We start from the raw sequence: 14,826 nt of genomic DNA, 5'->3' as shown, positions 1-14,826 counted from the left end.
AAATGGGACATCTTCAAAGAATAAGAGAAAACAGGGTCCCTATTGTAATGAGCTATTTTATCTGCATTTTCTGGTTCTTTTTATTTTATTGGGTAAAAGGAAGGCAGTGGAATTAAGTCTTTTTGAAGGGGATAGTTCTATATGAGCTCTATAATTTATATGAGAGCCTCCGAGGGGGTGCCCTGACTGTTAGTAGACTGGAACACTGACCCCAGTGCTGGGTAGGGGTGGGGCACTCCTACCCCTTTTGGGGGATGAGAACTTGGATGTTTCTTGTGACAGCATTTCTGGTACTTACTGAAAATAGTGGCCTAAGCCATTGAACACATTCATATTGTGTGATTTTGATATAAAGGTTGCAAAAGAAAAAACTCAAGACCTAGAAAGCATATGTTTTTCCTATTTGGGAGTTGTTCATTATTTCTTCTGTGTTTGTACAATACCTATACAAAATCTATGGCGTGTGAGAGGCAGGATTTTGATGTTTATTAAAAACACACAAACAAACCAACCTAACGGTGGTATTTACTTTTTGAGTTTTTCAGGGCTCTTCACTAGTTAGTTCTCATATTTGGCTGCCTGTCCATTTTTCCTTTGCTATTAAAGAGGTTGTTTTTCACGGACAGTTTATGGAAGGATTATTAGATAAGGATTCCCTTTCAAGAAAAAAAAATTGCTGCTATAAAAGTTTCTATACAATGTCTTGCTTTAAAAAAAATAATGTTTTAAAAGTAGAGCTAAAGATCCTGGAAATCATCTAATCTGATCCTGTCAGATGAGATTCTGTAGGTAAATCACCTAAGGCCTAAGGGTTGATAATGAACTTAGTCCCATGATTTGTGCTGGAAGAACCTGGACCAGAACTAGAGAGCTGAACTCTTTTTCAGCCTCTTCTTTTTTTTTTTTTTTTTTAAATACAAGTACTGGGTACAATCAGAAGTGCGGGAGGGTGAGAGAATTCACCAGAGCCAGAGCAGGGAGCAGAACAGGAAGACCGATGAAATACACTGCTGAGGGGAGCAGCGGGTCGTAGGAGAGGTCTGTCGTGCCATGTGGGACCCTCGCCAGAGGCCAGGGACTGAACCGGCGCTGCAGAGGCTGTGGGCAGCTTCGCAGCCCAGCGCTCAACTGCTGCGCCACCGGGGAGGCCCCTCAGCTTCTCCAAATTTAATGTCTAGAACCATAATGAAAAAAGAGACAAAAGATTTGTCAGTGTTCCATTTTGCAGAATTCTCTCAAATGGCAGAAAAGGTGACTTCTAGTTACCTACGTAATCCCTGAGTGTGACCAAGAGGAAGGGAGGTATCAGGTAGATGATAGACAGACAGATGGATAGATAGATGAATAGATTTAGTTACTCTCATTTTTAAAAGTTTATTGTGAATATGCCTGTTTATTATGGGGTAAAGATTGAGACTTTTTAGGTAGTTAAATAGTTAAATACAAAACTCAAGTTTCCTCACTGATAGAAGAGGATAAACTTGACCTCAGCTAAATTTATGTGATTTTTTTCTTAAAGATGTAATAAAAAGTTTAAAGGTAACTTGTAATTGTTAAAGATAATGGATGTATGAATGTTTATCTGTGTGAGGTTTTTAAGATAATAGCTGTCGGAAGACAGGGGAATACTTATATTTTCATGTCGCATGCCCTGACTTTTGTTTAGGAAGCTGTAGTTCTTACATCTATCTAAGTAAGACTTTCATCCCCCGCAGGACCTTGATGTTTGAATTCTTCCTGTAGTTTGACTGTTTGGTGGTTCCCCCATGAGTAGGGTCAGGTCTGGCTGGGCACCAGGCTTTGGAGGATAACGAGCCAGTGAGCAAGCAGCATGGGTTCCTTTCTTCCTGTTAACTTATACGTGATGTAAATAGTGGAGAGCAAAGAGCAAATGTTATCCAGCTTCCCACAGAACCTTCCGTTGCGACTCGAATGAGAGCATAAAAATAGACCTTCTGGAGAACAGCTTGTGACCCTCCCTCACCCTTGTTCTGGGCAGGGGAAGTGAAGGAAGGGAAGCAGGGAGGAGCCAGAGCCCGAGAGCCTCACTGTTCCAGTTTGAGCCGCAGGCCCTGGACACCCTCAGGCATGGGGAAAAGCGAGAGGGGTGGATTCCCAAACAGTGAGGATAGTGTGGCCTCCCCGGCTGTTAGCAGGGAAAAGAAGCTGAGCACATGGTGGGAAAGAACAAAGTGAGAATTTGCCAGGAACTAAAAAGCTTGGATGCAGGGTTCGGGCAGGGTTGGGCACAGGACTCCAACGTGCACAGGGCCTAAAGCAGCGTCCTCCTGGAGCCCTTACCCTGTGCAGTGGCTGTTCATTTTAATGGGAGCCATGGCTCAGAGCAGTGTGGCCACTAGGAACCCCTTGTGTATGTGGCTTAGGAGGGGTCTGCCCAGTGTGATGTCTGAAATGGTGACAAGCTCAAGGTGAGGACAGCCCGCCTGGCACAGGCTCACTCAGAAGGATTGTTGTCTGCAAGGCCTCTCTTGACAATTGGAAATCCCTGCTCCATGCTGCCATCATCACACTCCTACATACAGGAAGAAATGGAGACCGGAACCCCATAGAACAGGCAATTGGGGGACCTCCCTGGTGGCCTAGGGGTTACATCTCAGTACCACCACCGTGAGGGCCCAATGCTATGGCCTGGGTTTGATCCCTGGACAGGGAGCTAACCACATGGCACAGCAGACCTCTCCTATCTTACCCACTGCTCCCCTCAGCAGTGTATTTTAGTAAATTCGTCTCTTCTGCTCCTCATTCTGTCTCTGATGAATCCTTTCACCCTGCCCCCACACCTCTAGCCTACACCCCAGTTCTATACAAAAATAAATAAAATCTTAAAAAAAAAAAGTAGAATGTTTAAAAAAAAAAAGCAAAAAAACCAAAAAAAAAAAAAAAAAAAAAAAAACCAGGCAATTGGGCCTATCTATCTTTGGCCCAAAAATTTCCTTTCAGAAATTTCACCTTTAGTTAAAGCATGGACAGCAAATTTGCTATTTGAACAAAAAATAACCACAACAAATACTCCCTGCCCTTATGGCCAACACATTCTACAGATGAGGTTAACCCACAAAGAAGGGGTTCCCATCTCTGAGTCTAACTCAATTCACACATTTTTGTTCCTGAACTAACATTTCAAAATCCTTCTCCAGTCCTGGAGAAGTGCTATCAAATGCTCTCTTGATCCCCAGCAGTGACAGTCATTACCCTAATCTCTTCTAAGTGAATTGTAGAGGCCCCCAGCTGAGGGTGCTGCTTTAGCAGCTTGAATCTTTGAGCTCACAGAAGGGCAGGTTCTATGGGAGGAGTGTCCTGCTTGTGTCTGTCACTGAGGTCCTGCATGGCCCCCTTCTTCAGATAAAGGGTTAAGTCCTGTTGCCTAGGGCAAGGGACTGCTTCATACCAGAGGGAACAAACTCAGCCACATGTCCTAGAGTTGGCACTAACTGAATTAGAAACAAAGCCACTTTCATGGGAATCGCTGCTCTTGCTATTTTCTATAACAGGCAATGTGATAAGAGGAACAAAGTGGGATCTTAATTTCCTTGGGCTTCTTCTTGTTTGGTGGAAATCTCAGGTGCTACATGAGTGGTGTAGGATTCCTGAGCTCCTTGAGGCACTGGGACTCTGTGAATGTGCAGTCCCTGTCAGTGCCCGGGAAGCACACAGAGCAACATTAGTTAGGAGACACTGATTTGAAAGTAGTTGCTGCCTATTGCTCTGCGTGCCAACTCTCTCATGCATTATTCATTTAATGCTCAAGCAGCCCTAATGTTGGCACTAGATTTGGTTGATAAAGTTTTTCTGATTTCAAAGTGCTGTGCTGCCCCATGGCATGGGACCCCAAGGACAGATCTACACCTCCATCCTCTTGCTCCTACTGGCCAGCCCTGGAGCTGTATGTCTACATTGTGTTCTAAGCCTTTGCTAACTCATTCATTAATTCATAGCATGAGTGACTTGGGACTCCTCCTGGCTGCCAGCTCATTTGGGGTCCAGCAGTGAATAGTGGTGGCTGCTTCTGCACTGGGGGCACAGAGCCTTCTGGATGGTAGATAGCACATTGTTTTATCTGTAGCATTTGATTTATCAGAATCCCACCCATCCTTCCAATCTTCCATCAAATGCCTCTTCCTCCAGGAAGCCTTCCAACTCTCCCCAAACAAATGATTCTTCTTGCAGGTCTCTCAGAAACTCCCAGGCTGCCACCTCCCAGGCTTCTGGATGTGATCCTAATTTGAATCTTATCATTCTGATAATATGCTCACTTCCCAGAGGGCAGGGCCATGCATGGAATGACATGCTGTTTTCTTTTTTCTGCTTTGTATGAAAGTATTATCACCAAAAAGAAAGCAAAAGGTAAAAGTGCAGAGGGATGATCTGGAACACCAAGCATCTATGTTTATCTATCCAGCTTTGAAGATGATCTAGTTGCTTAATTAATTCAGTAGACAATTTAGAACATTCACTATAAATGTCACATAGGATAAGGGGCAGGCAGTCACATAACGTAAGACTATTACTGCTCTAGGAATGTCCAGGCGAGTCACAGCAAGAGGCATCACGTGAATTTGCTGTGCATGCTGACATTTTCCCAGCCCTGCCCCAAGGTGATCTTGGAGCATTTGCAGTTGGAAGCAGGAGGCAGCTGTCCTCAGGGGCTCCCAGTGTGGTGTGTACAAATATAACGTTAGCACTGGACTTTAATTAAAAGTTTAAGTGTTTAAAAACTTAACACTGAAATTGGCTCTTACCCTCCTCCCAGACTAGACAAAGTGCTATTATTAGATTTTGTTTTTGATTTCTTAAGCTTTACTATTAAGTGATTCTATGTAGTTAAAAAATTGGTTTTTCCTGTTTAGGTTTCATAGATTTTTTTTATAACTTGTGACTTGATTTCTTTACTCTGTTTTGGAAAGTTCTCAGTAAATATCTTTCCAGTATTGCTTCTGCCTCATTCAATTTCTTCACCCTTTCATGGACTCCAATTAAATATATGTTAGAAGTTTTAATCATTCTCCTATATTTCAATGTTTTTTTCTCTGCATTTTCCATCCCAGAATGGTAGGACTCCATAGTCCCGATATGAACTTATTTTCGGTGTCAAATGTACATGTTCTCAAATGGGTCAGTGACTGCAGGAGAAACTGCTTTGGATGTGACTTGCCTCAGTGCATTCCCTTCCTGGAACTGAATAATATGAGTGACATGGAGCTTTTAAATCTATTATTCTTTTACCAGCCTCCCCTTGGCTTAACAAAGGAAGTCAAGAATATTTCTCATTGTATCATTTTGGTGGCCATGTTAGACTTGTCCCAATTCTAAAACTTAGTTTAAAAAAAACAAGACTAGGTTTTACAAATATCCTATAATACTGGAGATACTGAACCCTAACTAGAATGGACATTGCATCCGTAAGTGTTATGAGAGTTGGGAACCAGTGTGGCTTGGGCATCATACGGAGGCTGGTTTGCATGGCACACAGCCCCTTGTTTCCCATGTGATGAGGTGTAGGCTAGGGTGATCTCTGCACATCGGGGAGCGGGGAGACGGGGAGTGGTGAGCTCTCCAGTGCAGGCTGTGTTGGAGATGTGTTGATGGGGAATGTTGCTGGGAAAACATGTGGCCCGGGGTAAGCCCAGGTACAACTTGAGACAAATTGAGGGGCCTTCACTTGGTGGAAAGAGGTTCTTTTCTGCGAGAATACTCCTACAGGTGTTCAGTGTACAGAGAAAAGACCCTGCCCTTTCTAACACAGGAATGGCCTGCCTCATCAGGAAGGGAGTGAACAGAATGCGTTTGTCTCCAGGTGGTGGATGGCCTTGTCACAGCCTCCTGTGGGCTTCCATAGTGACTGGGCATATCTGCTCATGGTGACATGTTGAAAACTATGGGCTTGTGGCTAAAGTTAGGTGTCTTGAGTTTTAAAAAAGTGGTAAGGGTGACCCACAGTGGGTAGACTCTATCACCTCCTTCAGCAGCAGATATCTCCAGTGGTTGACACTTTCCTTATAGAAAACAAACACTAGGTTCCTACAACCTACCTTTTTCTGCTCTTGTTTCCCTGCTTCAGAACCACGAGGCTGCCCTGAGATTCTCAGTCAAGCCGTGGGGATGTCAGAGAGCCCTGTGGAACCCAAATCCACCACACTGAGGGCAGACATGACAACGACATCCTCCTATCAGCGGGCGTTCACGCCCTCCTGCGCCATCTCCAGCAACAGCCCTGGACAGCAAAGAGACAGGTAGGCTGATGCCTTTGAACTTAACCTGGGCTCCTCTTACAGACCTAGAATGTGAGTTCCAGAAATGGAAGGTTTATTCTCCAGATGACACAGGAAGCATAAAAAGCTCCTCAGAGCATACCTTCGCCATTTTTAGGCTGAAGACACCAATACAAGTGTGGTAACTCTGAAATACTGAGGCAACCTGACCTGGCCAGCTACGGACATCTAGCTGGGGCTAAAGGGGTGCTGGGGGACTGGCCAGGGCTTTCTCTCCTGAGGCTCAGTGGCCTCCTGAGGAGGGGTCTCTGCCAGGGCTCAGATTGGGGTGCTGGTGCAGGTGTGAGCAGGGCAGTGCTGCTCTTGGGGATATTGCTTCTGTGCTTGTGTGAGGACAAGGATAGGGAATATGTGAAAACACAGGAAGGTCCTTCTTGGAATTGGGGGAACAAAAAGACGGGGCCCCTGGCAGAGAGAAAAGCCCCATTTCTATATTGCAAAAACTTGGCACTGGGTGGACCCATGTTCACTGCACTCCCCTGTCAGGGAGGGGTGCTTTCCTAGGGTTAATTTGTGTTTGGGCACATTGGTCTCCAGTCAACTCCCTTAATTCTGGCTCCTTTGTCTTAAAAAATAGGGGAGTCATCTTAACTAAGGACTCAGCATCACATAAGCAAAGCATCTGCTAATGAAATATGTGTGTGTGAGCTGGTGGTTTGTCTTTTTGTATTCCTAAATGTAGAATAATTCCAATAATGTGAACATTGGAATTACAAGTATCAGCCTTCTATTAGTGGCAGCTCTTTATCAGCTGATTCATTCATCAAGCACTGGTTGAAATCTGACTGCATCGGGCATCAGGAAAAGAAGGAAAAGGGAGAGTGGGGAAAGCCATTGATGCTGTGAGGAGAAACAAGCAGTAAATCACACATAATGGTGCCTGTTTGATGCATGTGCTGGGTGTGGCTTGACCAGAGAGAAAAAACACCCATAACCCCTATGTACACAGACCCCAGCTGGGTGCTGGGCATAGGGCTGGGAGACTTCAAAGTGTAGAACAGAGCTTGAACTTCATCTTTAAGAAAGGAAGGACCTTTGCCAGATGAAGATCGAGGAAGAAATAGGCCTGGCAGGCTGAGGGCAGGATGGGAGCTCACAGCCCAGAGGGGCCTGAAGGAGGGGATCCCCTTGAGGGATGGGGCAGCATGGGGCCACATGCTGCAAGGCAAGTCTTGTACCCTATGTCTATATCCTACAGTCTCCCCCATACTGGAGAACTAATGCCAATTTTGAGGTGTCTTCTGGGTCTTGGCATTTTCTTATGATTACTTTGTCTTTTGAACAGCCCTGCTTCAGCTGAGCATCCTTGGGTGGAGGCCAGCTCCAAAGAGACTCTGGTCCTGCTGGGGAACAGCCTGCAGGCAGGAGGTGTCCTCAGCACTAGCGAGTTGGCCAGCCCTGGCACGGATGTCGCTGGGCGGACCCGTTTCCCTCCTGCAGAGCTCCCGGACTCTTTCCACAGCCGTGAGCTGCCCCTGGCTGAACAGCCGGAAGTCCTGAGCCTCCAAAGTAATCAAGCCTTCCTCAACTTTGGTGCTGCCCCCATGGGAAGTGGCCTTCTCCCTGGGGACGACACAGGGCCCCTGATGGCCAATTCCCACATGGCACCCCAGACATCCGGCACAGCGAGGATGGCAGCAGCTGCAGTCGACAACGGTTTCCTAGCTCACAACTTTCTGACAATGGCATCTGGACACAGCGGCCATCACAGTCCAGTCCTGCAGAGCCAAGGGCTGACACTGCCTGGGCAGCCACCCCTTCCTGAGAAGAAGCGGGCCTCAGAGGGAGACCGTTCTCTTGGATCAGTCTCTCCCTCCTCCAGTGGCTTCTCCAGCCCCCACAGTGGGAGCACCATGAGCATCCCATTCCCAAGTGTCCTTCCAGACTTTTGCAAGACGCCAGAGGCAGCAGCACCTTCTCCAGGTAGGTGTGTCTCGGAGATTAGACCACCTCTGTGTCACTTGTTGGGGAAGGGTCCTTGGAACTAACAGCTGGACATGGTGAGGAGTGCAGTTGCTGTGTTTGGTTGAGGTGCCTACAAGGTGTCTTTCCCATTTTAAGAATTGGAAAGCTAAGTGCTAACTCAGTCTTTTTGCTACTTTATCTCGATTTCTGCATGTATCCACATTAGATTCATTCCTACAGGGAAAATGCAGACATCTATGGAGCTTCTATTTTTTTTTTTCCACTAAGAGTCATTCTTTGAAAGTAAATTAAAAAAAATTAAATTTGATTATGAAATATTTCAGATGTACAAGAAATAGTGATACCAGCATCCACTGAGCAATGCCTACCCTACTGTCTGCTTCTCATCTTTCTATGAATTGTTGAAATGAGTTGCAGAGCCCTGAGCACAGTGCTGAATGTCTGTGTTCTGCTCTAGGTCAGTCATTTCCCATGTTGGAAGACTGTGTTCTCTCCCCAGATCACCCCCACCTTCCCAGGGGGCTTTGGACTCTACTTCCCCGGGAAGTGAGAGGTTGTAAACCAGACACCTTCACAGTTTATTAATTTTGAATTCTGTCTTGCAGATAGTGCAGGTGAGAAGCAATTGTCTGTAAACTTCGTCCAAGACACATCCAAGTTTTGGTACAAGGCAGATATCTCCAGAGAACAAGGTGCGTGGGCAGGATCAGGCCTTACAACCCCTGTGTGCAGCTTCACCCTAGGGTGGGACGTCAGCACCGCCACACAGGCACTTAATCACATGTCTCCAGGGCAATGCTGGACCTCAAATTTTATAGGAAAAGCTGTGTTCTAATGAGGAAACTGGTCAGGAATGGGCATGGCCACCGGTACAGGCTGTGTAGGGTGTACTTTCTGGAGGCTTGTCCAGCCGCAGCCTAGCCACATAACCAGCGCTACGCAAATTGTGACCAGAGTCCTGCAGTCTCCCTGTCCTGCCACTATCCCTGAGCCCCAGGGGCCGAAGGCCTGGAGGAGAGACCATTACTTTGCCACACCTGCGTTTGTCCATATGGGAAAGATGTGGGTCTCTAATATTTAATGACAGGAGCTCTTGTGGACTTCACCAGCTACTTCTTGCGTGTGTCGTTTCTTACTGGACCATGAGTAGAAGCTGAGAAGGAGCTGGAAGTGTTTGAGTGGTGGGCCCCCGAGGCAGCACGCGGGAGAATAGCAGTTAATCCTTCAGCAGAATTCACAGGGCCCTGGTCACCTGCTGATCTCTGATCTCAGGACCTGCCATCCTTGACAGAGAGACAAGGCTGCAGGGTCGTTCTCTGAAGCGACTTATGCAGAGTGAAGGCAAAATTCTGGGATTTCCCTCTGAGAGGATGACATGGAGTGGCAGGAGATGTTGGAAAACCTGGGCCAGACACCCAGAAATGAGATTCCCTGGGGCCCTCGATGGGTCCTGGGCTGAAAAGGGAGGGAGATGACTCAGAGCAGTGAGGAGTGATACATCGCCAACAGGCAGCGAGCAGCCTATGGCTACCCCATTGCCTCAACTTCTGGAACACAATCACCCAGTGCTTTTCTTAGGATCATTTCTCGAAAATGCCTGCATGTGAATAATTAAGTGGCAGGAAAAAAGTGGTGTACAGCATACAGCGTTCTCATTGAAATTCTTGAATTCAATGAAGTAGATAATAAAAATGGCAAGAATGTGCATTTTTTCCCATGAGCTCAATGAACCTATTGTTATCTTATATTGGGTGGGGGATCCCACAGCCTGGACAGTCTTTGGATTCCCTGAATTGGCCTTTGTGGCCAGGCTTTTTCATATGGAGGGCCCTGGTGCAGCCGATGTTCCCTTCTCCTCCCCTCCCTGCCCTGGTCCCAAGAATCATCACAACTGTGGCCATTAGCGTTAGTGCCTTGGTGCCCCGTCCCTCTGGGCACTGAGAGGTGCTTGGAGATTCTGTGTGATTCTCCTGTTCTGCTGGCAGGGCTTGTAAACCAGAGTGATGGGCGGGACCAGCCTCTCCTTCTGGTACTAAACACTGGCTTCTGCTCAGCAGCAGTCCCTCTAGGGTTGTAGTGCACTCGGGCGATTCCTTGCAGGATGGAGATGACAGAGCCAGCCTCTAGGGACCCTGGAGGGGAGCTGTGTGGGAGGCAGTCACTGCTGGTAGGAGTTACTGTTGTCATTTTGCCTAATCTCAGCCACACTTTTTTTTTTTTAAGATTTATTTTTATTATGTATACAAGTGCTGGGTACAGGCCAGAGGTATGGGGGTGAGAGGATTCACCAGAGACAGAGTGGGGAGCAGAACAGGCAAATTGACTGAAATATACTTCTGAGGGAAGCAGCAGGTGAGGCAGGAAAGGTCTGCTGTACCATGTGGGGATCAAACTCAGGCTGCAATGGCTGCCGATAGCTTGATATCACTGAGACTTAAATCCCTATGCCACTAGGGAGGCCCTCAATCAGACATTTTAAAAGGTTTTATTAGGTGGACCCCACTTCAGAGTAGCTAAGATAGGCGTTGAGTATTGATTTTTCAGCTGAACTCTAAAAGTGTATCTTCCTCCATTTTCTCAGTACTTTACATAGAAGACTCTACAGCACTTCTCCAAATGGGAGAAGGTTGCCCAGGGCTTTTCCTTTGTCTTCGTTTTAATCGCTGAGATGTGCCTTTCTTTAAGAAAAACCACAATGAAACTTCAGGGGGTTGCAGTAAGAAGAGATACCCAGGTAGCCTCCTTTGGAGCACAATGGATCACATATCACTATGGCAAGATTAATTTGGAGGCATTCTTCTAGAGCCAGCATAGCAATAACCTCAGGTGGAAAAGGGGCCTTAAATCAAATAGAAATTAAATATAGTTGTTCTAGTTGCGGTCTCTAGGTCCTCTGCTTCTCTCTACTGTCCTTGAAAGCACTGGACACGAGGGAGAGAGATCATTGAAATGTGGCCACTGACCCCTTCAGAGGAGAATGAGATCACCCTGCACAGAGCCGGGTCACCATACCTGCTGTGTGTGCGAGAGCCACTCAGCCCAGCATGGCCCCCCTCCCCACTTCATTTCTGTTCATACAACAGTGAGTCTAGCACTCTCTTCAAGCGCTACTCCTTGGCCCTAGGAGACCTGACTCCCTCCCTGGGGCCAAGTGGCCCTCACTTTTAAAGCTTGGGCTTGGGTGGTGAGCTTGGGTCAGACTGACCAGGCCCTCTCACTGCTGGGCTACGTGGGCCCCAAGGGCTTCAGTCCACCCAAGGGGTACTTTTCACCTTAGTGAAGTGAAATCACAATTTAAAAAAGCTCTGTGAAGACCTCCCTGGTGGCGGAGGGGTTAAAGACACAGCGCTATCAAGCTGTCACCAGCCACTGCAGCAGGAGTTTGATCCCTGGCCAGAGAGCTAACCCACATGGCACAGCAGACCTCTCCTGCCTCACCCGCTGCTCCCCTCAGCAGTGTATTTCAGTACATCTGCCTGTTCTGCTCCCCACTCTCTCTGGTGAATCCTCTTACCCCCCCACACCTCTGGTCTACACCCCAGTTCTTGTATGCAGAAATAAATATTTAAAAAAATTAAAAATTAATAAAAAAGCACTGCGATAAATCATAATCGAAAATAAACAAAACTTTCTGAAAGTGATCTCCTTCCTACCCGACCCCGAGTTTTAAAAAATATTAATGTGTTCTGATCCCAAATTTAGAAAATACTTGTGAGAAGAGTTAGCTGGTGTCACAGCAGCTGTGGGACCTACGACCTGGCTGCAGACCTGGGTTGGGGGAAGCAGGTAGGGGTGACTTCCATCCCATGGGGTCAGGCAGTGTTCCCTCCTGGTTATACAGATCTAGTGTCCTGGCCCCCTTCCTCCCTTATCTTGGGTTTGCCAGCTTCTGTCTCAGGGCTTCATCCTGCTTTGGGATGAGGGGAAGGCCTCGAAAAATGATTGTTCATCCCATAGCTGAACAGATTGCACACCTGAAGGTTGGGGCTGCAACAGGGGCACCTGAGGGCCTAGCACAGCAGATCTCCAGTTACTGGGAGGGACAGGACCCCTGCCTCCCTGGCCTATGCTCTGCACCCTGTTTGTTCCTGACAGGTTTTTGGCTTTGTAGAAAGGTGGCATTTTCCATTACTAAACTTCTATTGCCTTAGACTTGAAATGCCTGCTTTTCTCCTTTTCTATATAGGGTAAAGAGCTATAAAACTTACTGAGATATATGCATGTTACAGAAAATTCTGGCCAGTGCCTGGGTAGCAACAAACTTGGACTTATCACCCTGTCTTTTTTATCTTTTTTTGTGAACACAGTATTAATCATGTACAGATATATTTAAACCTTCTACTTATTCTTTTTAACTCAACTTTTTTCATGAAATATGGAGGAGCCAGATTCTGGGAGGGGAAGGGATGTTTTAAAGCAGGATTATTGGCTACCTGCCCCCAGCCTCACCTAGGGGAGATGGGGAGGGGCTGAGCTTTGGGCACCTATTAGTCCTGATTCATCGATGGCAGCCACATGCAAGAGAGGTCCCAGCTCTGTCCAGTCGAAGCTGGACACAACTGGCCATGTGAGCCACTGGTGGGAGGGCCACCTAAAGTGACAATTTTGCCATTTCCTTGGGTGAATTTGTATTAAATATTCAGATATTTTGGGTAGTATTTCCTCTGTCTTCAGAAAATGTGATTGAAAACTTATTTCCTTTATTCTGTTAGAAGTGCATACACCCTGAAGTCTCTAAGAAAAATGTCACTCAGGGAGAGAGGTGGCACACCGCGGGGCTGTGCAGGTGTGGTGTGCCCCCCTCCCACCTTACCTCCAGCTCCTGGTTGGGTGGGTAGTGAAAGGGCCTTGGTTTCCTGGGCTGTGGGTCATCAGTTGCGCTCCACTGGTACTGTGGGTTTATTTATTTTTTTAAAGATTTACTTTATTTATGCATCCAAGAACTGGGGTATAGGCCAGAGGTGTGAGGAGGGGTGAGAAGATTCACCAGAGACAGAGTGAGGAGCAGAACAGGCAGATCCACTGAAATACACTGCTGAGGGGAGCCGCAGGTGAGAAAGGAGAGGTCTGCTGTACCCTGTGGGTCAGCTCCCTGGCTGGGGGTTGAACTTGTGCTGCAGTGACTGCTGATAGCTCCATTGTGCTGAGACTTAACCCTTGTGGTGTGGGTTTAGAGGCAGTCCTGCATGCGAGGCAGTAGCAGGGAAGTGCCTGGCACTTCTAAGACCTAAAGGGAAGTGCCTTTCTGCATCTCTGTATAGTTCACAGTCAGGAACCCACCCCCAACTTCACAGACCCTCCCAAGGGCTCTTCACTTGCATGGACTCAACATACACTTTATCCCATGTTGTTCCTCCAGCTCAGTGGGGACCCCAGCCAGCTCCCAATGACCTTGTTTGCAAAAGGAGGGAGAAGATCCCTTTTTGCAGTTGGCAATAGGAAAAAAAGATGTTCGTGGCTCCAGCAGACCTTCATGCCTCTCTCCTCCCCTTCCTGCAGCCATCGCCATGCTAAAGGACAAAGAGCCAGGCTCCTTCATCGTCAGGGACAGCCACTCTTTCCGAGGCGCATACGGCCTAGCCATGAAAGTGGCCACCCCGCCTCCTTCGGTCCTGCAGCTGAACAAGAAAGGTAGGAACTAATCTGTGCAGGATGCTTGGGAGCTTGTGTTTATGCTAATGAGATAGCAGATGACTTTCAACAATTCTCAGGGGTTTTTCTTAGAATTTAATTTCTCAGACGTATTTTAGTAAATGTCCTTGTTGAAGACTAAATATTAATTATTTGTAAATTTTATTTTTTATTGATTTAATTAGGTAACCCATTTCACTCTTAATTTATTGAGCATCCTGTCTACGAAATAGAACCTTCCTTTCTCCATGCTAACTGTGGATAACTATGGATAATGGAGCCCTGTGTGTTCTTGCTGATTATTTACACAATGCATCAGTTATTCAGTTTTTGTTTTTTCCTTACATGAAAGGTACACTATATACATGATTCTTATACCCATGAATGTATTTGATGGTTTAAAAACTGTTCTGGAGTTAGGTCTGGAGTCCGTCCATCATTACTTTTTTTTAAAGAAAGATTTATTTTTATTTTATTTTATTTATTTTATTTTATTTTATTTTTATATAATAGCTGGGGCACAGGACAGAGACGCAGTGGGTGGGGGGGTGAGAGAATTCACCAGAGACAGAGTTGGGAGCAGAACAGGCAGACAGACCGAAATACGCTGCTGAGGGGAGTAGCGGGCGAGACAGGAGAGGTCTGCTACGCCATGTGGGAATCTCCCTGGCTGGCTGGGAATAGAACCCGTGCTGCAGAGGCTGCGGACAGCTTCACAGCACTGTGCTCAACACGCTGCACCACTTTTCACGGAAAAGGGCAATGCCTTCCTCCTCATCCTCCTGTTCTAGCACACTTGCACCAGGCCAGATATTAGTTGAATCATGTATAGATATAGTCAGGCTTTCTACTTACTGTCTTTCATGCTCTTTGTCATGAAACATAAGCATAATCAGAAAGTTTGCCATGCTTACATGTACAACTAAGTGTGACTGTGAAACAAACACATATGTCACCACCTCACAGAAGTTGATTCCTT

The 14,826-nt window shown here is 46.6% G+C and overlaps 1 protein-coding gene across 5 annotated transcripts in view; it reads left to right on the top strand.

Moving 5' to 3' along the window:
• TNS3 (tensin 3) overlaps window positions 1-14,826 on the top strand; it is a 263,893-nt gene that overhangs the window by 227,255 nt on the left and 21,812 nt on the right. For all 5 annotated transcript variants that reach the window (XM_037493247.2, XM_054695702.1, XM_037493239.2 and 2 more), the window contains 4 exons: window positions 6,080-6,251; window positions 7,576-8,213; window positions 8,822-8,908; window positions 13,716-13,847. In XM_037493247.2, coding sequence (XP_037349144.1) covers window positions 6,080-6,251; window positions 7,576-8,213; window positions 8,822-8,908; window positions 13,716-13,847 — 1,029 coding nt within the window. The remainder of the gene's footprint in view (window positions 1-6,079; window positions 6,252-7,575; window positions 8,214-8,821; window positions 8,909-13,715; window positions 13,848-14,826) is intronic.

Source organism: Talpa occidentalis, unplaced genomic scaffold (assembly GCF_014898055.3).
Source record: "Talpa occidentalis isolate TD23 unplaced genomic scaffold, MPIMG_talOcc4v2.1 talOcc4.10, whole genome shotgun sequence".
NCBI lineage: Eukaryota > Metazoa > Chordata > Mammalia > Eulipotyphla > Talpidae > Talpa > Talpa occidentalis.
Note: the sequence above shows the minus strand (reverse complement) of the source record. Positions and strands in the feature narration are given on the sequence as shown.